Source organism: Nymphaea colorata, chromosome 12 (assembly GCF_008831285.2).
Source record: "Nymphaea colorata isolate Beijing-Zhang1983 chromosome 12, ASM883128v2, whole genome shotgun sequence".
Taxonomy (NCBI): domain Eukaryota; kingdom Viridiplantae; phylum Streptophyta; class Magnoliopsida; order Nymphaeales; family Nymphaeaceae; genus Nymphaea; species Nymphaea colorata.
The window spans coordinates 11,473,347-11,499,994 of record NC_045149.1 but is presented as its reverse complement, the minus strand read 5'-3'; the positions used below and the strand labels follow the sequence as shown (position 1 = coordinate 11,499,994).

Below are 26,648 nucleotides of genomic sequence, written 5' to 3'. Positions count from 1 at the left end.
ACAATCGAGCATTCCTTTCGGAGACCGATTGCTAGCAAGCCCAACCAATGACGAAAAATTGTTAAAAAAAAAAAGGCGCAGATTATCCCTGGGAAAAGATATGGAACAGTTAAGAATGTCACAAACCCGAAACTCTACCATGAAAGCAGCTTAGGTCAAGGCTCCCGCACGTCGACAACAGAGAGGAAGACGAGGAGGGCAACCCTCAAGGGGAGCTTCTTGTCTAGTTTAATGGTTTTTTCTCCATCTTAAAAAATGGAAAAATGGAAAATTAAGTCTCTGAGGAGATTCGAATTTTTCGGTGCCTTAGGATGATTCCGGACGGTTGAGTGGTTCCAATATTTTGTAAACCGTTCAACTTTTACCTTATAAGTTCGCCGTGCCTTGGGACGATTCCTTAGGGCTGAGTGGTTCCAATCTTTTGTTGTGACCGTCCAAATTTTTACCTTACAAGTTCATTATTTTTTGCTTTGGTAATTCCCTCTCTTCTTACAAGGTGAATATTTGAAACTGGCCTGGTGGTTGCCTCTCGATGAAGAAATACAATAAGAGTGTCCCTCCAACAGCCCCTGCAATTGCCAAACAGGACAGAAGTGTTGTTCGAAAGCTTGATATGAAAAATTTGTGCAAAAGGGGAAGAGAATTCTATTACCCTACCAAGGAAGCAGAAATCCATCACTTTCTGAACCTTAAAAGCATGCATTCATCCATGAATTTAGTGTTCAATATCATGGTTTTGGGCACCAAGATCATGGAGTCCGAATTGCATTGAAATCAATGTTAAAATGATTGATATTTTTGTGGTTTGGATCTTTTTGTAGAGGAATATGGATCCCAAACCACTCCAAATTGAAGATGATAGATCTTGGACCAGACCAAGACATGAATCCACATCCAAAACTGTCATCCAAATAGATTAAGAAAAATTACAAAGAATGCTATTCATGGTGGCACCAAACCCTACTTGTGCAAATATGGGTATTTTGAGTTCTTTCACAAACATCCAAAGTATGGTACTCCTAAGCAATTCTCCATGTTATGATTAAAATTTCTTAAAGAACATTAATGGATTCATCCAAGGCTGAAGGAGTTGCAGACCTATATGTTCTTCTTCCCTTTGTTTCCCACAACTTGCTAGCATTTGTTTACAGGATTTGATTCACGTTTGTTTTTCTGTTTTTTCCCCTTATTCTCCACAGGTTCTCTTCTTCCATTGTCCAAGTGCCATATCTTCTTCTTGTTCCTTAGGGCAACAATTTAGCATTGAAGTTTCTTCCCTAGTTTTGCATTTGTAGACTTTCACTTGGGTATCATGTTGTTTGCCATTGGTTTGGTATTTATGAGGCATCCTTCCTTTTTTATGGGAACTTCTCCTCACTCCTCATATCAAATCACAACCAACTCATAATGCGAATCAGACTTATTGAAAACAAACATATACAAACACATTTATATAAAAGAGATGTCTTATCTTATTATACTTATGGGATAGCTTCACAAAACCAACAAAAAGAAAGCATAAATTGTATATGGCACACCATCACACATGACACATTTTTCTCAGTAAAATATAGTAAAATATGAGTTACGCTCATTAATTTAGAGGCACTACACTATCCAATACAATAAAACTTCCCTGCCACAGTTCTTATTACATATGAGACTTTTACCATAGCTCCCACATAGAACTCAACATTTAGAGTAGATTAACTTGTGTGATACAATTTCATAGAATCACTGGACACCATGCACTCATCAACCATTTATCGATCAAGGATTCATTGGATCATAATACACCCAATCACAATGTATTCGATCAATCATTAAAATTTTCAATTATACATTCAATCAAACATATCATTACTCAGTTACCATAAAAGCAATTTTTCCAATGTTATTGACAGTAGGAGAATTATCTATTAAGTAATTTTTCATAAAAGCAGAGTTCACATTTCAATGTTAACCATTCAATCAAACACATATTACTCATCGTATTATGGTCATTTCATATTTTTACTTTTCAATCATACTTCTTGATGATGCAAAACACAACTGTGTGCAAACCATAGATGACATCCTGGTTAATAGAAGCGCTATGATGGCCCAAAATTCTAATGGATCATGACATGTTGCATTGAATGATGAATATTATGGTATGTTCATCCATGCATTTTGATGTTCATCCCCTGTTAGAGGTTACGATAACAAAAACTTTACATTCCAAAGCACACACTGGGGCCTTGCTTTACTTGCACTCAGAGCAGGCTAGCCAATGGAAAAGATAAGGTGCACTTGTACTAAATGCCAAGTCCAACCAGCTAATATTGGACACATAAACAACTACACATATTTTTAGCCATTCATGTTGGCATAACAATTGTCATTAAACCTAAATCACAATGAGTTCCATTCACACTCAATGGCTCATCATTCGATCAAAATAATACAGAAGCCATAATCGTCATGTTCACTTCTATTTGTGCTTTTCAATAGAAATTCATACTAAATTCCAATCATTGGGACAAGTGGACTAATATGATATGTGTATACTAGGTTTACCCAAGAGATATGTGTATTTAGTATGTCATAATTTAAATAATTTGGAGCTCCAATTTACTTATAATAGGTTTATTTTTGTAATTAGGATTAATTCCATCCAACCAACAAATAATATTTTACATGCATAGTCAACAAAGAGCTATCCTACGCAATTTGTCATCCTTTCTTATGCATGGGTTTTTTTCGAGGAGGCCATCTCAACTCAAGGTCATGCTCTCCTAAATAGATATCATTTATATGCTAATGTATAAGATCGTTTTCATTCTAATCAAACTTTTAAATTATATCAATCTCCACATTATCTTTGAATAACAAATGGATCAATCCAATTGGAACATGGACTCCTTAAGCTTTCAACAGGGCAAGCATGACTGAGAAACTGCCATACCCAATAACTATTCTTGAATTTTACCACTTTCACCAATGACTGCCCATCACTGCATCTCTTTTTTTCCTCTCTGCTGATTGCAGCCGAAGTTTTGCGGCTGACTACTGTGTGTGTGTGTGTGTCATTTTTTTGAGAACCAAGGCGCTTGGGGTTCGTATACTCGTCAGCACAAAGCTAGAAAGGAAAGGCCAAAAAGTTTTTTCTTTTCCTCCCTTTTTTTTTTTTCCCTTGCTGGCCTGCCCATCTCTCCATTGTGGCTGCAGCAACCCAGCCTTTTTTTCTTCCACCTCTTCTTTCCTATCTCTCCTTCTTCCTTCCTCTTCTTTCTTCTTCTTCCTGTCACTATTTTCCTCCTCCTTTGCTAGCATTTATTATCTTCTTCCTCCTTCTCTCTCTCCCTCTCTCTCTATGTAGGGTTCATTGCATACATGCTATATTTCATGTTTACCTTTTTATGGTTCAAAATTTTCTATTTGTGCCGTTATGTTCTAATCTCTATAGTTATGTATTTGCATAAATTTTAATGCATATGAATAGTTATTCAGTGCTCACCAGACATAAATTCTCCCCCAATTGCTGCTATAGCCTATATAGCACGTGAAATTCCATTTTACCCTTGTTCACAAAATATAACGAAAAAGAATTTTTTTATTGAGAAAGTCACTAGATATTAGTTTTTTACTCTGAAAAAGAGAATTTTATCCACAAAAGTTAGATCATACATTTTTTTCCCAAATAGATAGGGAAAGCTCATTCTTATTTCTATTCCTGATTCAACCTACATCCATTTCGGCCATGGCGTTGCGATTTCTACTTTTATTGACAGTTAACTTGGTCCAAACTATTTGCTCCTTCTTATGTACTACTTTGACTGGCCTTTCGCTCGTGGTTTGATCATCTTCACTTGGATATATTTGAAATCAATTATGTGTGTTGGATTCACCACATATTTCCAAAGCATAGAAGCATTGAAAATAATTACTCATAGCATTTTTTTTTCTTTTTCAAGTGAATGAAGATTCACTTCAAGCCCTTGGCAAGTTTTGTGAAAAATTTCATCTTTATTGTAAAAAAATCATAAACACAACAATTTTTGCTCAAATTTGAAATCTTTTGGGCCTGATAGCTAAATATTTAAAAAGTTGTGGTCAAATGCACCATAAACCATTATTGATAGTAACATAAGCCGTGACTAGACTATAAATTGTTGATAATGCTTCTATTGCATTACGCTTTTAGCGATAGTTTTTTAGTATTTTACCATCTGTAAACATCTAGTGACTAACTGATTTCAATTCCTCATGCAAGGATCAAAATAGGAATTTCTTTTCGTATTTGGCTAAACAAGCTTTGTCATTATTCCTGGATTCTGCCTCAATGGCCAAGTCAATGGATGCTTGCAGACTCAAGGATTAGAAAAACAAACTTTTTTTTCATTTCATTAAAAAATAATATGACTCGCCTACCGTAGTAGCAACAGGAGAACTCAAAAACAAATAAATAAAAAAGTGAAACTAATAAAAATTTTCGCATCTCCCGGAAAATCATCAAATTTATTTTGGTAGTGATCTCAAATTCCTCTCGTATGACATCCACGGAGACAAAAAAACACCGGATTTCACAATAATTTGAGATGGATTTGTCTTACAAAACATAAACGTTTACATGTTGGATTTAGTTTTCATTGCATTTTACTTAATTGGATTTTATATAATTAGGTTTAGATAATTCAAATGGAGTATGTTATTTGTTAGTGCATTACGGGGACATGCTACCATGATGTCCGTCTTGAGAGTGCAAGGTAGATAATCATGTAACACAACTCTTCTTATCTATTTGTGTATATAAGTAGAGCAGTTCATTTAAACCGTATTCATAAAATGAATTTTGTGCAATTCTCCACATCCACAAACTGTTTGTTCCTATTGTGCTTTGGCGTTGTGAACACCCAAAATTTTCACTCCAAAATTTTTGCCACCCCATAACCATATATATATATATATATATATATATATATATATATAATTTTAGTTTCACCTCTACGTTGTTATTTTGTCATCTACTGGAGATCAAATTCAAACATTGACTCAACCTTCACAGCCTCAAGATCTAGTAACTTAGATTCAAAAATCAACTTTCAGATTCAAATTAGATCCAAGTCTCATCTCCAGACCCATTTTGGATCGAAGTCCGAACTGGACATTCATTCAAATCCAAAATTATGCCTAACTCTTATTTCTAGATCCGTTTCAGATCCAGACTATCAATTTCAGATTCCAATGTATCTTCTGGACCTTATTCGCCCAAATCCAACTTTCATATCCATTTTAGATCCAAACCTTCACTTTCAGATCCATTTGGATTCAAAGTTTGATTCCGGATCCATCTGAATCCAAACTATGATTTTTGGATCCATCTGGATCCAAACTTTTACTTTCAGCTCCATCTGGATCCAAATGATCACTTTTGGATCCATTTGGATGGAAACGGTCATTTTGGATCCATCTGGATTCAAACCATTACTTTCGGATCCATATAGATCCAAATCATTACTTTCGGATCCAACTGGATCCAAACTTTCACTTTAGGATCCATTTCGATCCAAATTATCACTTTTGGATCCACAGGACCCAAATTTTCACTTTCGGATCTATCCAGATCCAAATCATCAACTTTGAGTCCATCAAGAACCAAACTATCACTTTCGCATCCATCAGAATCTAAACATTCACTTTTGGATCCATCTGGATCCAAACTATCACTTTTAGATCCATCTAGATCGACACTTTCACTTTCGGATCCAAACCATTACTTTTGGATCCAAACTATCATTTAGGATCCATTCGGATCCAAATCATCACTTTCAGATCCTTCTGGATCCAAACTCTTACTTTTGGCTCTATTCAGTTCCAAAATGTCACTTTTGGATCCATTTCGATCCAAAATATCATTTTCTAATCCATTTAGATTGTCACTATCTGTTTTGGATCCAAATCTCCATTTAGTTCTCAATAATCACATCCAAAACCTAAAAGTCAGATCAATAATCACATTCAAGGTTTTCTCAAATTACCCTGGGTTTCATTTCAAAATATCAAAATATAAAGTTTTCCAAAGTACCCCTAAAATACCTTTTAATTTTTTGAAATTACCACATTTTTTCCCTAAAATTTTGAACAAAGAGGCAAGATGCCACGTCAAGGCCATGCACGGGTCGCTCCAGGCCGTGCACTGGCCCTGGCCTGGCCGCAGCACCCTGCGCCAAACAGGCCATGCCGCCCCTGGCTGACCAGCACAGCTAAGATGGGGTCTTTTGGCATTTTGCCTGGCCAGGGATGGGCCGACCAGGCCAAAATGGTAAAAAATGACCTTTAACTAAGTCCGTCTAACTTTCTTACCTTGTGAAATGTCAAAAATACCTTTTTAAGGTAATTATGTTTTTTCTTGAGAATAATTATTTATTTGAACATGAAGTTAGACCTATTTTTTAGCATGTAAAACGATGAAAATGCCCTTATGTGGTGATTATTATTATTATTATTATTTTTCTCGTATGTTGGCAGGGCAAGCCTTTTCTTCCCCCCCATTTGCTTCATCCCTTGAGTCTCCCTCTCCTCCCTCATTTTCTCTTTCTCTCTCTCTTATCTCCTCTCCCTCATTGGCCTCCAAGGAACACTCTCTTAGGTAAGTTCCTCCTCATTTCCATTTTCTTCTTAATTTTCTGCATCATAATATTAGTCTGCTTTCACTTTCATAGCATTTAGAGTATATTATAATTAAATTTCTTTTTAGGCCTAAAAAGATGTTAGGTATGCCTCTCACTCTCTTATACTTTGGTTATCTTTAATTAGTAAGTTTAGATGAAATTTAAGAGTGATTAATCCCTCAATCCTGCTACTAATCTTGATTTAAGAGAATAAAATAATTATGTTTTGGAATTTCAAATAAGCATGCTAATTTGATTTAATTTTTTTATTACTTAAAAGTCAGATATGTCACTCTATTAAGCTTAGGTGTAAGTTTACCTAGACAATGCACATACCATGTTTTACTAAAGCCTTATAGATTATCAATCCCTAACCGCGGTAGTAATCTTGGATTACGGAACTAACGATTGTCTCTTAAGCTTTACTAAAACATCACTTAGATTAGACATGTTTTCTTTCACTAATTTATGTTTAGAATACGATAATTGGTAGTTTTCAACTTTACATAGTTTTGTTTTGTCTCATGTTTGCATACACCATGCTTGGTTTAACATTACTAACTTTGTTATAGGGAATAAATAATCATCTTTTCAAGACTTCAACTAAGTTCACTTACATTTAGTTTCTTTGTCAACTCGATAATATGCGGAAAGACATGCCCCTCCTTCTCTATTTTAAATTGTTAGTTTTGATTTTGATTTTCATGCATTTCATTTAGTTTATTTTCTATTTTAGGATTCAACTCACACACACACAACACATGTTTAATTGAGATCCTAAGATGATTAATCCCCATGGGAAATAAAAAATCATCTTTAAAATCCTCAAATAAACTCACTTTGATTAAGCATGCATTGATTTTAAATTTCGTATTTTGTTCACAATAGCACACATTCACTTCGACTTAGAATTTAATGAGATGGACTTAGTACTATACTCTAAGTAATAACTTCGGTATAAGAATAATCTGTTCTTACTTCAAAATTTGTTTTTAAGTTGCATCCATGCTTTTCAAAAGAATGCAAAAAGCACAAGAATTTCAAAACAAGCTTTTCTAAAAACCTCAAAGATTTGAATGATTATGATATCCCAAAAACTTAGGACCAAAACACCAAAGCAATAACCTACTTTCCAACCTTAAACTAAACCATGAAATAAGCCTAAACCTAAAAAATCACAAAATCATAAAGCAAAAACTTAGATTTTAAACTATTAACCTCAACTCAAACATAAATCCTTCCTCACTTTTAACCAAACATTTAATATTTCAAAGCACAAAATTTTAAATCATGCCACAATTTAAAGTTCATATCTTTTTCAAAAACCGTAAAATTCAAATCCCAACTCCCAAACTTGAAACATTCCAAACTTTGTCAACTTAAAATTCGAACCCTTAAAACATTGTTTTTAAATATTAAATTTCAACCTAAAACAAGTCTTCCAAAATTCCATTTCAAATCTGTGCATCAGTAAATCAAAAATTTCTGATCTAGTTCCAATTATCAACTTTTCAACCCTAACGATCCAATTCTAATAATCAAATCTTTGAAATGCATGCACCATATAGCTTAGCATAAATCGTTGCATGACTTATGATGACAATGGAGATAATCTAATGACATTCCATTATGAATCTTAAGTTATGAGTCAAACTTAGATATTAACAAACCATTACTTTTAGAATTTAGGGCATGTTTTATTTTTGCATTAGGATTAAGATGACGTTTGTTTTATTTTTGCATTGGGATTAAGATGACATTCAAATACTTAGACAATAGAAGGGTAAAGCATTGTCCTTGGCTTGCCTACCCTTAGTAAAGGGGTTAGGAATATTCAAGTTTCGTACGGACTGATTGCAAATCAAATAAAAGAGAGTCAAATTTTAAAGGATTGACACATGGAACAATCAAATTTTATGTGCAAATAGGCACCTTATTGTTTGGCAAGTCATTGTTGTGTACAGGGGTGGGGAAGCCTACGTCGTGATCCCACCACAACTAATTGAATATATATATATATATATTAAAAAAATTAAAATTTATTTTTTAGTTGCGTAATATATTTTTTAGATTCTAGTTTAGTTTGATCCTACCTGACGCTCGGCCTAATTGTATAGTATCTCCTCCTGCATAAGAAAAATGTATTTTTTGTTAAAAGTGGATTGCTTATTGGGCATTGTCAATTTGTGCAGCGTAACCGTCATTCTTTTTGTCTCAACTAGTTTTTGTCCATGCTGTATTCAAATGAAAGGGGACATTGCCGTAGATAAATGTCTGCCCAATTCACACACGGCTGAAAAAATCTTCTGCGTCGATAAACGTCCATTGACATCCATGGATGGAACTCCTTTGTCTGCTCAATTCAAACGTCTGTTATGAAACAGCGAACCGATCAAATCTTAATTCAGCCCATCGGATCTGAGTTTCGTTCCTACATCCGCTTAAATAGTTCCGACTTTCGATCGATGATCGGATGTACCAGATAACCAGCTGCGCTTCGTCGTCCACCCATTTCCCGCTTCCTTTCAAATCCCCATATCTTCGTGGACATGGAAAGATGAACGGAGAGAGAGAGAGAGAGAGAGAGAGAGAGATGGCTCTCTGCTGCTGCGTGCTCTCTTCAAACCCCGTTGCCTTCGTTTCCGTCTCACTTCCTCGCTGCCCTCGCCCGCTCCTCAACAGTGCTCTGATGCTCCCGCCACAGTCCTCTTTTTTCTCTTCTGCTGCGCGCATGCCCCTTGGCTCATGTGGCGGGGATCTCAACACTTTTGGCAAAAATTCTGCTTGTGAATTTCCATTTCACCGAGAACGTCGCTTTCCTCCTTGCTTCGTGAATTGTTGTCTATTTGTGTTCTCATTCCCTTGCTTTTCTCTCCTTCTCTGCGCGCTTCAGATCTTCGATTGTTTGAGAGAATCAGAAAGCACTGGCAATGGAGGAAAGGCAGGAGCTTTCGATCTCCACATTCAGATGGCTGGAAAGTTAGTGCAGACGCGGCTGAATCGTCATTTGCCAATAAGAGGTGATCTGCTTATCTATTACTTAAAATCGGTTCTCGCTTCATAGATGGATGTGCATAATGCAGTTTTAAAATTTTTTTCCTTTCAAAATTTTAAGGGGATAACAATACTGATGGAAGTAGATGAATTCGTGTCTATCCTTTTTTTGTCATTGTGACAGAAAAATTGTAGAGCATATTGTTCTTCTTAAAGCAAAAAGCGATCTATTGGAAGATGATGAGAAGGATATGCTTGATTCTCTCTATACCTCACAGTATCACATGAGTGGCATTCTGGCAATATCTTTAGGTATCCCTCAGCTCTCCTTACTCATGTTCCCTCTGAGGAAGGATGAACCATACGGTAAAAATTATATGCTCTTTAGCTTCTTTTTTGCCCGTTTCCCTGATCGGCCAAGCATATAAATTTTCTTAATTTTGCTCTCCATAATGTAAAAAATCAATTTATTCAAATGTATCAATGGCATTGTTTAGAATGAGGGCATAATTGAAATGATTGGTCAGCTTAGGCAATATAAATAAATCCACTGCTGCATTTTGCAACCAGCCGTAGAACCTGTTAGAGTGGGATTGCGGAATAACACGGACCATGCCTGCTGGTTCATCAGATAGGGGAGGGTCACGAAGCGATCCCTCCCTGGATCCTTCAATTCAACCTTTGAGAGAAAAGGTCTAGATCAGGGAAATTGTTTTGTCTCCCGGTTTTTCTTATTGACAATGCCATGTGATCCACAAAGGTTGAGGACAAGTATTGCTCAATAGAAAATGAATTCTGATGAGTATTTCGCTTCGTCTTTTCACTATAAATTTGTTCACTTCGTAAATACAATAATTTTGCCATGTGATAATTTTTAAACATATTATCTTATATTTCATTCCTTTCTTCTAGTTCTTCAGGTCTCTAATGCTTCAGATTTTTTAAATCTTAACTATATCAGTCTAGAACAATTATACATGTGGCACACTGCCATATTAATAGTGCCCTGCACTGTGGAACATGTGCAGGTGGACATCTGCCAGAATAAAATGTAAAGTTGCTCCTTGCAGGTCGTATTGCTGATCCAAATGATGATGGTTGCACTCATGGAGTCTATATGCGCTTCCAGAGGAAGGAGGACCTGGCAAAGTTCTATCAGAATCCATTATACAGAAAAGTCCTAGAAGAACATGTTTTACCTCACTGCCATGTATGCCTCACGTTATGTACCTATAATCCTTTATAACATTATCTGTGCAATTTACAGATTATTTGGTTGGTTGTTCTTACAAATGCTTTAATGTGCTTGCTTGCAGGATTTGATCTGTTTGGACTATGAATCAGAAGTGGAAGATGATATCCTGCCAATATTTCGACGGGGAGAGGTTAGGTAGTCTCTCATTCACAATAAATTACCAGTTACCACTATATCTTAAAAAGAAAGAGTTCTTGTCTTCTTGATGATCTTAGAATCTATCAAGGGACTGATGCCTCCAGGCTTGAAATGCAATCCTGCTTTAGAGCTGAAAAAATGAAATTATTTGCATTTATTTGACAGTTTCTCCTGGCAAATGATTCACTTTATCATCAAATACATGGAAGGATGAGATTCTTTTATATTACTCTGCCTGGAAGTAGAAAAAAAAGAAAAAAGGAAAAGAGAATCAATTAAATTTAACATTCAGTGCTTGCAGTACATATCAACATTTAATGATGCAGCAAAGTCGAAGGATATGTTCCATTCTTTCTTGTCAAATGCCATATACCCATGTTATGGGTCCCAAAATATTTATTAACAATGTTCCCCTATTTCTATTTTCTAAAATATTAAGTATTTGATTGAGTAACAAACCGTTGAATTGTTACAAGTACAGGCCTTTGAGTATGGAGTGGAGTTTCTGCTTTTGATATCAGTTTATGACGATGCAGTTGCTGAAGATGTGGAAGATGCATTTTGTGCCCTTGTAACTCTTACAGAGGCCTTCAGTTTCTTGATTGTACAGTCCACTCAAGGTATGTCTGTGACTCTTTGTATGTACATTAGGAGGTTTGGTATAGGAGTGACCACTCCATGAGTTAAAGTTGTTAAATCATAGCTTAGTTGAGAAGGAACAAAAACAATTTGATACCATTGCTTTGGAACTTATTCCTTTTTGTAAATCTGAGCTGTAAACAAGGTGGTTGTTTTCTGTTACTGAGTAGTGCACTAGTCATTCAAGTCATGAAACTGATCGGAACTGGTAAAATAGATGGCAGTGGAAAAGTGTTGATGCATTTGCATGGTGAAGCCAATTTTGACTCCAGAGGTGTTTCATGTGCATCTGAGTTTGATCATGCCAATAGATATGTCTAAATGTGCCTTAATGGCATGCTTATTTTACATGGTATGGCTCAAGATATGGGGTTATATCCATTTTGTTGAAATCTTCAATATAGTTTCTATATAGGTATGTGGGTGGAGTTAAGATGGAGTATCCATATGATAAATGCATTGCAAAACTTGGTCTTCATCATCTTTTCCTTGTCCTTTCTCCATACTTGAAAGATGATTATTACGTGGACACATTTGTATATGTATGTTTGTAGTTCTGACAATATTTTTATTGCTTTCTAGGTTCTAAATTCAGCACTAATGATGGTGAATATACTCATGGTGTAGTGATACGTTTTCCATCCTGTAAGCTGTTTGGATAAGAAGAAATTCAGAGTAGACTATCTTGCCTCTATGTCAATTATTTATATTTGATTTTTTGCAGATGAAGCATTGGAGGAATTCCGTGAAAGCTCAGAGTATGCAGATGTATGGGGTTACTTCTTTGCTATATAATAACTGTGTTATGGGCATACACTCAGGAGGTGCATTGCACATGTTGATGATTAAATGCATTGGAATGTGTGGAAATGTATTGCTGTTTTGCTGCAGATAAATATACATAGTGTATGCAATAAATGTTGATGCATATCTGCATACAGATGAACTTATCATGTAGTTGCTGCAATGCAGATGTGGCTGAAGAAATTCAAACCTATTACCAGGAAATCACTAGCTGTATATTTCCTTGTTGATCCTGTGGGTGCTCAGGTATTATAGTTCAGCTTGGATGTATTTGCTGGTTCAAGACAACTCAGGTGACTGCTGCCCATACAAATGTGAGGTTCATCTTTGAACTGGGTTTATTTTTCTCTACATTCTTCCTGGTAGTGGTTGAACTAACATGTCAAATTCTATGAGGTTTTTGTAACATGCTTGATAACTTTTTCCTTGAAAAATCGGTCTTCAGAATTGCAAACTGAAGTCTATTACCCCATCATGGCTTTCATTTCTGATAACTGTCGGCATGCCTGCAGGAGTGGAAATGTTGACTGGGAATATGATCTCATCTACTTGCTAGCCTAAAACAAGGTAACTACCTTCCCAGCAAACTTTCTTTCACAATAATCTTCCTAATAGCCTTATCTAATTAAACAAGTCTTTGATGAAGTTCATTGATAATACTAGTGAGAGATTAATACTTGACATTTCAATAGAAATGAAAGATCTCCATCCTCTGGAAGTTTTCTGCAGGAGTGATCTTGTTCTCTTTCACAAGAAATTCATTGAAATTCTAAAACAGGAGAGAGGAATGTATGTACTAGGGGATTTACAACGTTGGTAGATGACCTGTCCAGACTTTTTTCTGTAAAATCACTGGCCTACATGGCTAGCAATACTTACAATTATAGTTGTGCTGTTGCAAAATGCAATCCTCCAGTGTCATGTTTCGACATGCACCCATCTGTATTTAGTGAAAAGAGATCCCCAAGTGTAATATTTGTGGTGTATTTTCTGCTGCATGGTTCCTGTGCAAGTGGGTTGGCAGTGGGTAGTTAAGTTGGTTAGCTGTTGATTTCTGGTTAAGATTCAAAAATCAGCGAAATGGCGGGAGTACTCTTTGTTGTTTAGCACAGTCTCAAGCTTGAGTGACACTTAAGATCCTTCTCTTGCTTATAAGATTGTGTTCTCCAAGCACCCATGGTTGGCCATCATTAGTTGCATGCTTGCAAGTACTTTTTTTTTCTTTGATTGCTTAAATAATTGGAATGTTTTTATATTTTATTTGTATTTTTCAGACAATAGCTTTAATTTTTCGTTTCTCTCTAAACTGTTACTCTTACATCTTGAAAACCATAAAGGAAATTAGAGAAACAGCTCCTATCTTTATCATTTTTTAATTTGTCATATATGCAATGCTGGTCAAGTGAAGTAACTATGGCAGTCATTAGCTGAAATAAGAGCTTGCCATGATCTAGTTACAAAATATTTTAACTAACCAAATGATTATGCAGGACATACTTTGTCACACCTTGATTTTCACCTTTTTTTTTAAACACAAGACATCAAGGTGCGACGACACAACAATCAAAGTACAGTTACAATTTTAAAATAAGAATGAGGCTAAACATTTTATTTATGCACAGAAGATTGCTCGTACAATAACAACTTTATGTGATCACAAGTGACCCCAAGACAAAACAATGATGTTTCAAACCAAACAAGACATCCATGGACCATATAAGCAAGACACGACGCGCCGACACGATAATGCACACCGACACGATAATGCACAGAACTTCCTAGTAGGATGTGAGCTACATCCTCTAATAAACTTGTTGCCATGGTTTGCTGGGATCCAAAAAGGAGAAAAAACAAAAGGCTGAACTTTCAAAGTATGTTGACGAACCAGATAAGTGTTCACTCCTAACCTTCTAGAATAAAGGCTACAATATGGAAACTAAGAATACAAGGAACCATAGCCCCAACTATACACAAATACATGCGTTATCTTATACTATCAATGCAATTCCTTCTACATACCACAAAATATAAAGACATAACCAATCGTCATAAACAATACACTTTATTACTTATATCAATTCATTCACATTTTCATGTTCAATTTACTATTTTTGTTAGTGCAAAACACAGATGTGTGCACACGATGGGCAACCTCAAGGTCAGGAGATAGCCCTTGTGGCGGTCCAAAATACTACAGATCTGTACTTGCTTCAGTGATAGAGCAATCCACCAAGGAAGAACATATTTCAAGGGGAGTTTCTTGGCCTTCAATAAGACATCTAGATTGGGAAGGCGAGAGCCCAACACTCTTAAGTACAATACATAATGATGCATTGTGGCCTTGCACCGTCTTCACTCCAAGCAGGCAAGACCAGTGGTGAAGGTGAAATATATCTTAAACATACCATTTAACCTCAATTCAACATTAACATTTCTTAGGAATTAGTGATGTAAAAATGCATACACATTATGTTTGGCTACAACACAAGGTCGGCTCAACCTCTTGAGCACAAACCAACCCTAAACCACATTTGTAAGGAGGTCATACATCCACTCATTGCCTGTAGAGCTAGCTGAACAAAACTCAAAGGGTAACCCCCTCACTTTCAACTTACCATTCTAGGTCTACATTGACCATGTATAATGCAGAGTACACTCACACATGTATCAGAGTGCAATAAACGGGAAGTTCACCATTTAATTCATTTGATACAAATCATTTCACAATCATAAAGAAAAAGAGATTTGTACATCATTCAGTTCATAGAGAATTTTAGCCAAGCGAGCCACACAGAGTAGCCTCGATCTATAGTTGACACATAGCTGTCGTAAGCAATAATCATGCTAGGATGCTTTCTAATGCATGATCGGGTCAATGAGGTACTCGACTCGATATCTTGCTTAAAAATGTCCTAAACAGTTTCATTTCTAGCATGCTTATTCCGTCACCCAATAATTAAGACAATCAACAATTTTATACGATCATTCATTTGTCACATAGAACACCTATTTCCCATGTCATTCAAAACAAGGAGATGTTCATATGATCTGATTATCCAAATAAAAACTACACTTGGGGAGTGCAGAAGACAATTCATATTTGGCAATAAGTAGGGATGTGCTTGGAATGCTATCATACTTGACGTGCGTTTTACAAACAACAAAAATCATCCAAGCTTTGAATCCTCTCCCTCAGGGTTGGCTCGATATTTTTGGTTCACGTACAAAAATTCAGAACTATGATTTCTTGAGTCGGCTTGTTCAACACTAGTTCATAGTGCAAATTTCAAGGCAGTGAATAAACAAAGTCAAAGTTGATGCATCAAAAGGAGGGAAGGCAAAATTGTCAACCCTACAAGCTTTTTGTACTATCAGAAGTTTATATGTGAGTGATCCCGCTGCTTGATTCCAATCCAATGTCTCATTCCCAATTTCGACAATCACATCAAACAAAACTTAATTCGACCTTAACACACCCTTGGGAAAAATTGAGGTCAATTAGGAGTCTTCCACTGTCTCTTAGCTCATCAATTCCTGGAAATCCTTAACTAAAAGCCCAAGTACTTAATTTTGTAACATTTTCTTTGATCACCCTAAGCATGACTTGATATTAACTTTCCCGAGTCTTTATATACATATGTCCTCATGGAATTTTCTCGTCAAACAATCACAAGGCTTAGAAGTGATGTCTAATCACGGGTCACATTAATTAACATCAAGTTTAAATTGCTAAGGCTGAATAACCGATTCAATTTTGTATAAACTTACCCGAACTGAAATTTGAGAAATAATATCACTTTTGCATTCTAAAAATAACATTAGCCTATAAATTATTGCACAATATTTATTCATTCATTCACAACAATGAGCTTTATTCGTGAATCCAAATTTACCCGTCCCACTCAATTTACAACTCTCTTACCTAACGCTCTCTATCATCTAATATTTATTCTTAAAATGGAAAAAAGAGCTAGTCTCATATTCCCACTTTCAGCAGTCCCTCAAATTCATGATTTTCAGCAATTTATACCACAATATATACCTCCACAAAAATAAAATAGGGAGCAATCTAGGCGTTAGCTCAGTCTCAAATCCAAAAGGTCCAAAACCTGTCCCTATCATTAAATTTTTTCGCCCCAACACCCATGTGCTACTAGCCCTCAATCATGTTTCTAATCAATTAATCAACATTCAACATAATGACATAATCAGCAAAACAACATACAATTCCACATAAAATACATCAGTTACCCACTGGATTGGTCTTAAGCCTACACCATTAAAGCATAATTTCTATCATGCACCGTAAAACACATCAAACTTTAAGTCCAATAGAATAAAATGATAGTTACCCACGTTCTTAAGGAAGACGTTCAATAAAATAAGCTTGATGGGTCTTGCCCACCACTCTTGCAGAGCTCTAGCTGTGGTAGGAGTCCTCTAACAGTCATCCCAAACGCTCCTCCAGCCACCGATCGCCATAAAACGTCTATTGCTGTTCCCAATTTCTGCTGCACTCCAGCACCCAAAACTAGCATCCTTGAGAAGGGAAAAAAATCAATTCTCACAAGCCTGACATCAACCAGTAAAGAAGACAATGAGAGGGAGAACATGAGAGTGCGAGTGAGGGTGAGAATGAGAGCGAGAGATTGGGAAGAGTAAGGAACTGTGAGAGAGTGGGGAAGAGAGAGAGCGAGAGAGAGAGAGAGAGAGAGAGAGAGAGCTCAGGAGAGGGTGATAACAAGAGGCACAATGCCCTAGTCATTTGCATGAGCCGCACCATTTATGCAGCTACGAGAAAGAGATCCTTTCGACTCTTTACTCCTTGGTTACTGTGACAAAGAAAGAAGATGAGAAAGAAAGTTTAACGTGGTTCGGAATAATCCTACTCCACGATCTCAGTCATTGTTTTTTTTTTTTCAATGGACTGGTTCCTTACATATGGGGCTTATATAGATTTTACAAATGAATTCGAGTTCAATGCACATGCCATTTTCTGTGCTCCTTTCCCTCCTTTCCATCTACAATTTTGATTCCTTAAATCTCTCTCTTGTTGAAACCGATGGATCTTCTTTCCATTGTCATCATCTTTATCTCTTGCACCTAATGATGTGGGAAGGTTATGAGCTGGAGAGACAAAGGTTTCTCTTGCGCGTGAGGCGTGGAGGGCATCAGTTTCTCTTGTGCGTGAGCTGGTGCCTTATCAATGGAAAGAGCAACAACTGTTGGAGGGGGCGTCGGTTGCTGATGAGCTGTTTTGTGAGAGATGGAAAGAGCTGGCGTTGGTTGCTGATTTCGTGCGTTAGCATCCTCCTTTCGTGTGTTATCATTCTCCCTCAACCGAAGGGAAGGTGGCTGATGAACTCTGAGATGCCGAATGAGAAAGTGGAGACAGTGTTGTGGCAGCAGCTTAGTGAAGAGATCAGCGAGCTGGCCTTCGGTTGTAACAAATTGAGTTTCCATGTTGCCCAATGCTACTTGCTCACGAACAAAATGATAATCAAACTCCAAATGTTTCATGCGAGAATGAAAGGCAGGTTTGATGGTAGTATATATAGCAGAAATATTATCGCAAAGAAGAATTGGAGCTTTGGAGAGATATACACCAACGTCTTGAAGAATAAATGTAATCCATTTAATCTCTGCAGCAACTCCAACAAGTGCATGATATTCTACCTCACACGATGAGTGAACCACTGTGGGTTGCTTCTTAGAGCTCCAAGAGATACAATTTGGACCAAGGAATGTACAGTATCCAGACGTGGAGCGTCTGGTAGTAGGACACAGCCAGCCCAGTCGGCTTCAGAAAAGGCTCTTAAGGTCAAATCTTTGGATTTCGAAAATTGAATTCCATATGTCAAAGTGCCTCTAACATATCGAAGAATACGCTTCAAAAGCTGAAAGTGTTTCATTGTTGGTGCATGCATGAATTGACATGCATAATTGACAACATAAGTGAGATCCGGCCTAGTGAGGGTGAGATACTAAAGAGCTCATGCAAGACTTCGATATTCTTTCGGGTCTGAGTAGGGTTGAGAGCATTGTCAGATTTAGGATGGGCTGAAATGGGTGTGCTCGTAGTGTTACACATTTGCCTCTATGCTCCAGAGAGAATGACGAGAGCATAGTTGGAGTGATGCATAAATAAGCCTAATGAAGTCTGATCAACTTGAATCCCCAAGAAGTATTTAAGATCCCCAAGATCTGTCATGGCAAACTGTTGGCTGACGGTTGCAAGGAAGGATGTCATAAATGAGGAAGAATTTCTTGTAAGAATGATGTCATCAACATACATAAATAAAATAGTGACTGTTTTGTCTTGCCGTCGAACAAAGAGAGATGGATCAGTGATGCTAGCAACAAATTCCATAGAGGATAAGAATAGAGCAAATATATCATACCATGCCCTGGGAGCTTGTTTCAATCATAGAGAGCTCGATTTAAGCGACATACATGATGTGGCTTGGAAGGATCTTTAAACCTGGGAGGTTGCTCAATATATACTAGCTCTCATAGATAACCATTGAGAAAGACATTTTTGACGTCTAATTGTGTGAGAGGCCAATCAAATGCAAGTGCTAGACTGAGTACTAACTGTATAGTTGCAAACTTTACCACTGGTGAGAAAGTTTCCAAGAAATCCAGACCTTGAATTTGAGTGTATCCTTGCGCTACAAGACGTGCCTTGAGTCTTTCAAGCTGCCCATCTCCTTTGACTTTAGTTTTGAAGACCCAACGACTACCGATCACATGCATGTCTGAAGTACGAGGCACAAGATCCCAAGTGTGATTAGCCTGTAAAGCAGTTATTTCATCTTTCATAGCTCTGATACCATGATAAAGAAAGGGGATGAGAAAGAAAGTTTAACGTGGTTTGGAATAATCCTACTCCACGATCTCAGTCCTTGAATTTTTTCTCAATGGACTGGTTCCCTTTCATATGGGGCTTATATAGATTTTACAAATGAATTTGAATCCAATGCACATGCCATTTTCTGTGCTCCTTTCCATCTACAATTTTGATTCCTTAAATCTCTCTTGTTGAAACCGACGGATCTTCTTTCCATTGTCATCATCTTTATCTCTTGCACGTAATGATGTGGGAACATTATGAGCTGGAGAGACGAACGGTTTCTCTTGTGCATGAGAGATGGAGGGTGTCAGTTTCTCTTGTGCGTGAGCTGACGCCTTATCAATGGAAAGAGCGACAACGGTTGAAGGGGGCATCAGTTGCTGATGAGCTGGTTCGTGAGAGATGGAAAGAGCTGGCATTGGTTGCTGATTTCGTGCGTTAGCATCCTCCTTTCGTGTGTTATCATACTGGTCCCTGAAGTGAGACAATTGATCTCGAGGGACTGGTTGGCTACTTTGGATGGATAGCTGATGATTCGTTTCCTCAAAAAGATGAGAAGTGCAAAAATTTGCTCGCTAGAGTGGAACAAACAAGCTTTTGGCAAAACTGGCAGTAATATGAAATTATGTCTGAAAGATTGAATGAGATTCAGATGGCCGGTGAGAGAGGTGATCATGATGCAGTAAAGGAAGAGGAGTGGCTGAGGCCAAAGCTTCAAACTCTGTTTGGAGGAAGTGAAGTGGAGAGAGAAGTCTAGGGTCAAATGGCTTCAAAAAAGGGGACAAAAACACCTGATTCTTTCAAATAGTGGTGAACAATATGAGGGAAAAAAAAATCAGACTTCTCACCTAAAAGTGGATGGAAATGTCCACACGACCACAAAGAGTTCCCTTGAGGCTGCCACCCAGTTCTATGAGAGGTCCATGAATGAAAATGGAGCGACTGGAGAACTCTTGGGGAATATTGCCGATGGGGCAACCATATCGGATGATGAAAATAGGATGCTCCTCAGTGAAGTCACTCTGTTAGAAGCAAAAAAAAGCAGTTGAAAGCCAACGTTAAGATAGTCTCCGGGTTCAGATGGATTTTTGAATGCATTTTTCAAGGTTATGTGGGAAGTGATTATAATAGACTTGTGGGCAGTTGTCTCAACTTTTCATAGAATAGGTAAGCTAGTGAGATCTGTTAATAAGACCACTCTTATGATCATCCCCAAGAAGAGAGGAGCCACTAGGATCGAGGATTTTTGGTCGATCACACTTTGTGACAGCTCATATAAGGTTGTTGTCAAGGTAATGGTTCACATGCAGAAGATCTTAACTTTGCATCATAGACAGATCATAAGGGGCTTTTGTTAAAGCCCGACTCATACAAGAGCAAATTGCTTTGGATAGGTCCACCTTGAACAAGCAAAAGGAGGAATCTGTTTGCCTAAAACTAGACATTTCTAGGCATACGATAGATGTTCTTGGGAGTTCTCAAACACAACATGATTTAGCCTGGATTCCAACCAAGACGGGTTCAGTTGATGGAAACTTGGATCTCATCCACATCTTTTGATGTCATGCTAAATGACGACACATGGCATAACTTTGTGGCTAAGAGGGGCTTGTGGCAGGGAAATCTAATCTCTCCCTATCTCCTCATCCTGGAGGTCGTGAATAGGAGCCTGCTTCAATGGAACCACAATCGCTTGATTCAAGTTCCAAAATGTTTGAATTGCATCTATGGCCTGAAATGCCTCATGTTTGTTTATGACTTCTTGGTCTTTAGTGCAACAACTTGAAATTCATTGAGTAACGTAAGGAGATTTTTGGATTCCATTGAGAACTCTGGCCTTGTCATTAATTATTCTAAATCCTTTCTTTTAGCTTTAACAATGCAGCAAAGGAGGATATGCTGGCTCAAATCAGAGGATGGGGAGTTGCTAAGCTTTCAGTGGTGTACATGGGAGTTCCCCTTTTCACTGGTAACTTGATTGATGATCTTTCCTCCACTTTAGTGTTCACATTTGAGAAGAAACCGAGTCAGTAGAAAGGGCTCCTTCTATCATATGTGGGGCAGTCATGTCTCATCAACCACAATTTGGGAGCATTGGCCATATATTGGATGATGGCTTTTAAGCTGCCGAAGAGAGTCATTGATAAAATCGAGAAAAAGCATAGTCACTTTTTTGTGGGCTGACAAGAAACATAAAAGAAGTATTAGGAAAGTTTCTTGGAAGTTGTTAGGCAAAGCCACTGATGAATGAGGTGCTGGATTAAAGTCTACGGAGGTCTTCAATGCTGGCATGTTAGCTAGCAGTTTGTATGCCTCCTCCAACAATCACATTTCTTGCAAACTGGATAGAAAAAATGTACTTCAGTAAGGGCAAAAGCTTATGGATTCTCAAAGAGTCCGAGGCATGGCTCATGGTGGGTATAGCTTTGGTTGGGCCTGGAGAAAAAATCAAAGACAAAGTCAAGTGGAAGCTCGACAATGGGACACACATAAGAATGTAGCTAGATCGCTGGAGGGAAGACATTCTCATCCAAATAGTCTGTGGCGAAGAATACAACAGCATTGGAGATCAATTTAACATTTCTCATGCTGCTGCGAGGAGCCTAGGTCAAGCCCTCAGGGGAGCCAATCTTACAGTTCATAGAGAAGTGGATCAGACTCGTCTAACCAATTGTAGATAACCAACTTATGAGCTGCTCTATCCACATGAATAAGTTTGAGCGCTAGACATATTTGGGACTGCATCAGACCTAAAAATCACTCTGAAAGGTGGGAGACAGAATTTGGACTAAGAATTCCCATGCGGAAGCAAGCTGGGTAATGTACCTAGCGAGTCACTCAAAGCTGATCACCCAATACAGGCTCAAGAAATCTGACATTCAAATTATTAATAGAAGTTTCCTCTGTGAAAAAGCTGAAGAGAGCAATAAATCACATTCTTATCAATTGCAAAGTAACCCATAACCCATGGAAGAGAGTTGTTTATACCTTTGGCAAGAAAGAACTTCCTGGCAGAACATTTACAACGAGTTTCAATATTGGCAGCAAGCTAGATTTAAGTTAAGATGGTTGAAAAAATTGGGATGTTACATTCAATTTGGTCATTTGGAAACTTTGGAGCATAAGGAATCATGTCTGCCATGAAAACATGTATGCTCTGAAGTGTCCACAAGTCTTTGCTGAACTTTGGAGAACATGCAAGGATAATTACAACAGTATATGCAAGACCAAAGTAGTAAAGTTGCTGAAAATATGGGTAAGATAGGCATTATATGCCAAGATAGAGTAGCAAATGATCATGAGGCTGCTTGAATTATTCAAATCCTTAACTTCAGGACTAAGAAGTGAATAATCATCCTTTCTGTTTGGTGGAATGACGAAGTGTAATCACCCCAAATTTTTTCAAAAAGAATGCCCTCTTTTATCAAAAACACAAAACCTAATTTTTGGATCTAAATTGGTCCAAAGCCACAATCCAAATCCAAATTAGGTCCAAAAACCCAAGTTCAAATCCAAATCAAGCATTTGAGACCCATTTGCATTTTCTTTTAACAAAAAGGCCTCCTTTTAGAGGGTGATTTTGGTCTTTTTGGTAAACAAGACACATTTGCCCCTCCTTTTTGACAAAGAACCTCCTTTTAGAAGGTAATTTTAGTTTTTTTGGTGAACAAGATTCATTTGCCCCTTCTTTTTTATAAAGAACCTCCTTTTAGAGGGTAATTTTAGTCTTTTTGATAAACAAGACCCATTTGCCCCTCTTTTTTTTATAAAGAGCATTCTTTTATAGGGTAATTTTGGTCTTTTTAGTAAACAAGACCCATTTACCCCTCATTATTTTTATAAAGAACCTTCTTTTAGAGGGAAATTTTGGTTTTTTTAGTAAACAAGACTCATTTGCCTTTCTTTTTTTTATAAAGAACCTCCTTTTAAGGGCAATTTTGGTCTTTTTGGTAAACAAGACCCATTTGTCCCTCCTTTTTTATAAAGAACCTCCTTTTAGAGGGCAATTTTGGTTTTTTTTTTTGTAAACAAGACCTATTTGCCCCTCTTTTTTGACAAAGAACCTCCTTTTAGAGGGTGATTTTGGTCTTTTACAAAAAAAAAAAATTCAAATTTTGGGTTTTGGCTCCAAAATCTTCAATAAATACCTCCCACTTCTCCCCTCTTGGGTAAGAGTGGTTCTTAGGAGAAACCCTAGAGTATTCTCACTTGAAGACGTAGAGTTTCTCTTGAGTTCTTTCTCTCTCCCTCTTCCTCTTTTCATTTCTTTTCTTCTCCAACTTGGAGTAAGTTACAAGCCCCTTACGGTGTTCATTTTCTCTAAGCCTTTCTCATTTAGAGGTATGTAATCCAAACGTCACTCCATTCTTTATTTTAATTTCCTCTCTTCTTCATCTCCCCATGGCCATACGAGATAGCTCTCACTCTATATTTTAGAGTAAAGAGGTTATACTCGAGAGCACCGGAGCATGAAAAGATGAGATAATCTTTCAATCTACGATTAAATCATGTTATTCATTTTCTCAAATATAATCTTGTTGTTTTTGCTCTTTTCTTTCTTGAATATAGACTTCTTTTGCTTTCTTCATTTTCTTCTCATCTTCCTCTCCCCATGGCCAAAGGAGATAACACTCAATTTCTTTTTAAAGACAAGATGCTATGCTCAAGTGCACCGGGAGCATGGAAAGATGAGATGATCTTTCATTTCATAGTTACTTCATGCCCTCCCTCCTAGTTGAATCTTTCTCTTTCCATCTCTCTCTCTCTCTCTTTCCTTCATTGAATATTGTCTATATATTATCCATGCATAGTTGTTTGGTCTTCCATTTATATGTGAATGTATGGTGGGAATGAGAGTGTGGTTTGGGGATTCTTTATCTTCATATTGATTTTTGAGGTTGGGGCTTGTCCAACCGGGGAAACCCTCACGAATATGTACATGTTAATATGCATTTGCATGACATTTCGCTTTAGTTTTCTTTTAATCATCCCATTAAGAACCCTAAAGAGTGCCTTGATGTGTTGCTAGATTTTCTTCCATACCCAACGGTGGAATAAATATATCCCTTATGGCAAACTAAATCATAACATTCTATGTTTTTATATAAATCATATTTTTCAAAACATTTTCAAAAGAAATCTCTCTAATGTGGCCTTGGAGACTTAGCTTAGGCTCTTGCATGAGTCCAAGCTCCCTTTCGGCCTATATCAAAATTTGAAGTCGGCTATTTTCAAATCATTCTTTGATTTTCATATTCATGAAAACGTATGCGTATATACATGTTATATACGTATGTATGCACATGAATATCTTTCTTTGTTGTTTCTCTTTCTATGATTTAACATACTTTTATAAACTCTCATATACGTATATATAAATATATATATGTACGTGTATTCCATTTTAAAATTTCTCTTTCTCTTTCTAAAATGATCTTTTCTTCTCTACTTGATATAAACATCATTTTCATAAGCTTTCATATATGTATACAAATACATATCTTTTTTTTTTCAAAACATATGATTTTATGATTTTCAAGATCTTTTTCTTTTCCTATATCTCTCTTGGGATGTAGTCCTTCATCTTTTCTATTCTTTCAATATCTTACCATTTAAGATTTTAATTTTTCATTTGCCGACTTCATCAAGACTACAAACTAAGTAAAGACCCAATATTGGATTCATGCTTGATGGTCTACAATCCCAATCCATTTTCAAAAACTTTTCCTTCATATATGTGATATTTACAAAAACAAAAATCTTAGATGTATGTTACGGTATGAATGAATGATTTTCTCTTTCAATCATATAGGATCAATGCATCCATTCATTTTCACTCACTTAATGTCACGTATGATCACAAGCGCCTCTCCAAAAAAACTTAAGCAAGATGAGATGAAGCTCTAACTAGGTGGTAACCGAATTAGAGAAAAATCTCAAACCTACTTAATGTCTTAAGAGAACACTAAAATGATTTCAAAATAACTTTTCAAGCTTCCCAATGATATTCACAAGGATTTCCTTCTAGTTTTTCCAAAACATTTCACATTCTCAAGCAACTCTTCAAGAACCTTTTCAAAAGTTTGAAACATCAAACTTTCAATATTTTTCTACACCGCATATAGAATCAAAGAGATGTTCAAGTTGAAACGAAATGCATCAATAATAAACATAGCCCTTGGGTTGATTACCCCCGGTAAAGGCGTCGAGAACGGTCGACCCTCGTACCGACGGGCGAGTCCCTTTCTTTCCTATTTCAAAATAAAAACCTCATTTTTTTGGAGAACTCCAAAACCAACCAAAAATTTTGGGGATGCGAACACGAAGAGAACTCCTCCATAGTGAATCCATTAATGGGGGTGGAAGGAAAAGCGGAGGCAAAATTGAAGCTTTTGGGAGACAGGTTGTGCTTTAGGGAGATGAAGGAGGATAAGATCATTATTATCACCAACAATTATAGATGGAGAAGACATATGAAAGGTCGACTTGAAGGAAGATTGCCTTGAGTGGGTAAAGAAAGAAGCTTATCAGACGCAACATGGACATTACCTTCTCAACTTGTTTGCCTTTTGTGGAAGCCGGTAGGCAAATTAACAAAATAGGGGAGCAGGAATGTTGAGATTACAATGGTTGAAGTTGTTTCTAGTTACCACTCTTTTGCTGGTTCCTCCAGAGTTCTTTTTTGTTTTTGGATGTCGGTGCAACAGAGTATTTGTTAGCTAGGGTTTGTTTTGGCTGGTTTGATGCAATGCATCTTGTATACATTTTTTTTTCAAGCTTTGTAGAGAATATTCTTTCTAATAAATGGAGGGGAGCCTATCTCCCAGCAGCCTTTCATCGACAGATGAGTAAAGGCAATCCACTGCTAGGCCTAGGCACCAGGCTGGGTCATGCTGGCTTGAAAAATCTATGCCGGTTCGAACTGGGCTGGTCTACTACCTGGCCCACTTTTAAATGGGCTGGACTGGGCCTCAAGCCACTAGATGGGAGCCCAGCCCTGTCCATGCGTAAATGGCAGAGGAGGCCTAAATGGGACGGGTCAGGCCGGGCCGGGATATATTATATAATACATGATTTCCCACTTTTGCTCTCAAATATTCCAAAAAGAGTTGTATAAGTATAACAAATCCAACAATAAATAAAACTCAAAATGTTGACTAATGAACAATAGAACATAACACAACTTATTCGTGGAGTCAAATACTCAAAATGCCTAGAGTGACACCAAAGTCTACAGACTCGGTCTAATTCACAATTACATCATCAAAGTAACCTACTATCAGGCTATCAGTCAAATTCATATATAACATGC

At 37.1% G+C, this 26,648-nt stretch overlaps 2 protein-coding genes across 9 annotated transcripts in view; one reads left to right on the top strand and one right to left on the bottom strand.

Annotated features, from left to right (window-relative positions):
* LOC116266483 (K(+) efflux antiporter 1, chloroplastic-like) overlaps positions 1-324 on the bottom strand; it is a 54,223-nt gene extending 53,899 nt beyond the window's left edge. Inside the window, exon 1 of one of the 2 annotated variants that reach the window (XM_031647739.1) lies at positions 127-324. The gene's annotated coding sequence lies outside the window, so the exon portion shown is untranslated. The remainder of the gene's footprint in view (positions 1-126) is intronic. The other variant, XM_031647740.1, reaches the window with a different exon arrangement.
* An 8,609-nt stretch (positions 325-8,933) lies between these two features.
* On the top strand, positions 8,934-13,673 carry LOC116265138 (stress-response A/B barrel domain-containing protein UP3). 7 transcript variants are annotated; one of them, XM_031645657.2, is made up of 11 exons: positions 8,934-9,439; positions 9,547-9,673; positions 9,832-10,013; positions 10,718-10,857; positions 10,964-11,032; positions 11,522-11,660; positions 12,262-12,324; positions 12,404-12,447; positions 12,652-12,797; positions 12,996-13,050; positions 13,213-13,673. In XM_031645657.2, the coding sequence occupies exons 1-9, from the start codon at positions 9,127-9,129 to the stop codon at positions 12,736-12,738; spliced, it is 1,164 nt and encodes a 387-aa protein (XP_031501517.1). In that variant the 5' UTR covers positions 8,934-9,126; the 3' UTR covers positions 12,739-12,797; positions 12,996-13,050; positions 13,213-13,673. The 7 variants fall into 7 exon arrangements, with proteins under 7 accessions (XP_031501517.1, XP_031501516.1, XP_031501515.1 ...); XM_031645656.2 differs by having other exon boundaries at positions 13,203-13,673; XM_031645655.2 differs by having other exon boundaries at positions 13,176-13,673.
* The last annotated feature ends 12,975 nt before the right edge of the window (positions 13,674-26,648 follow it).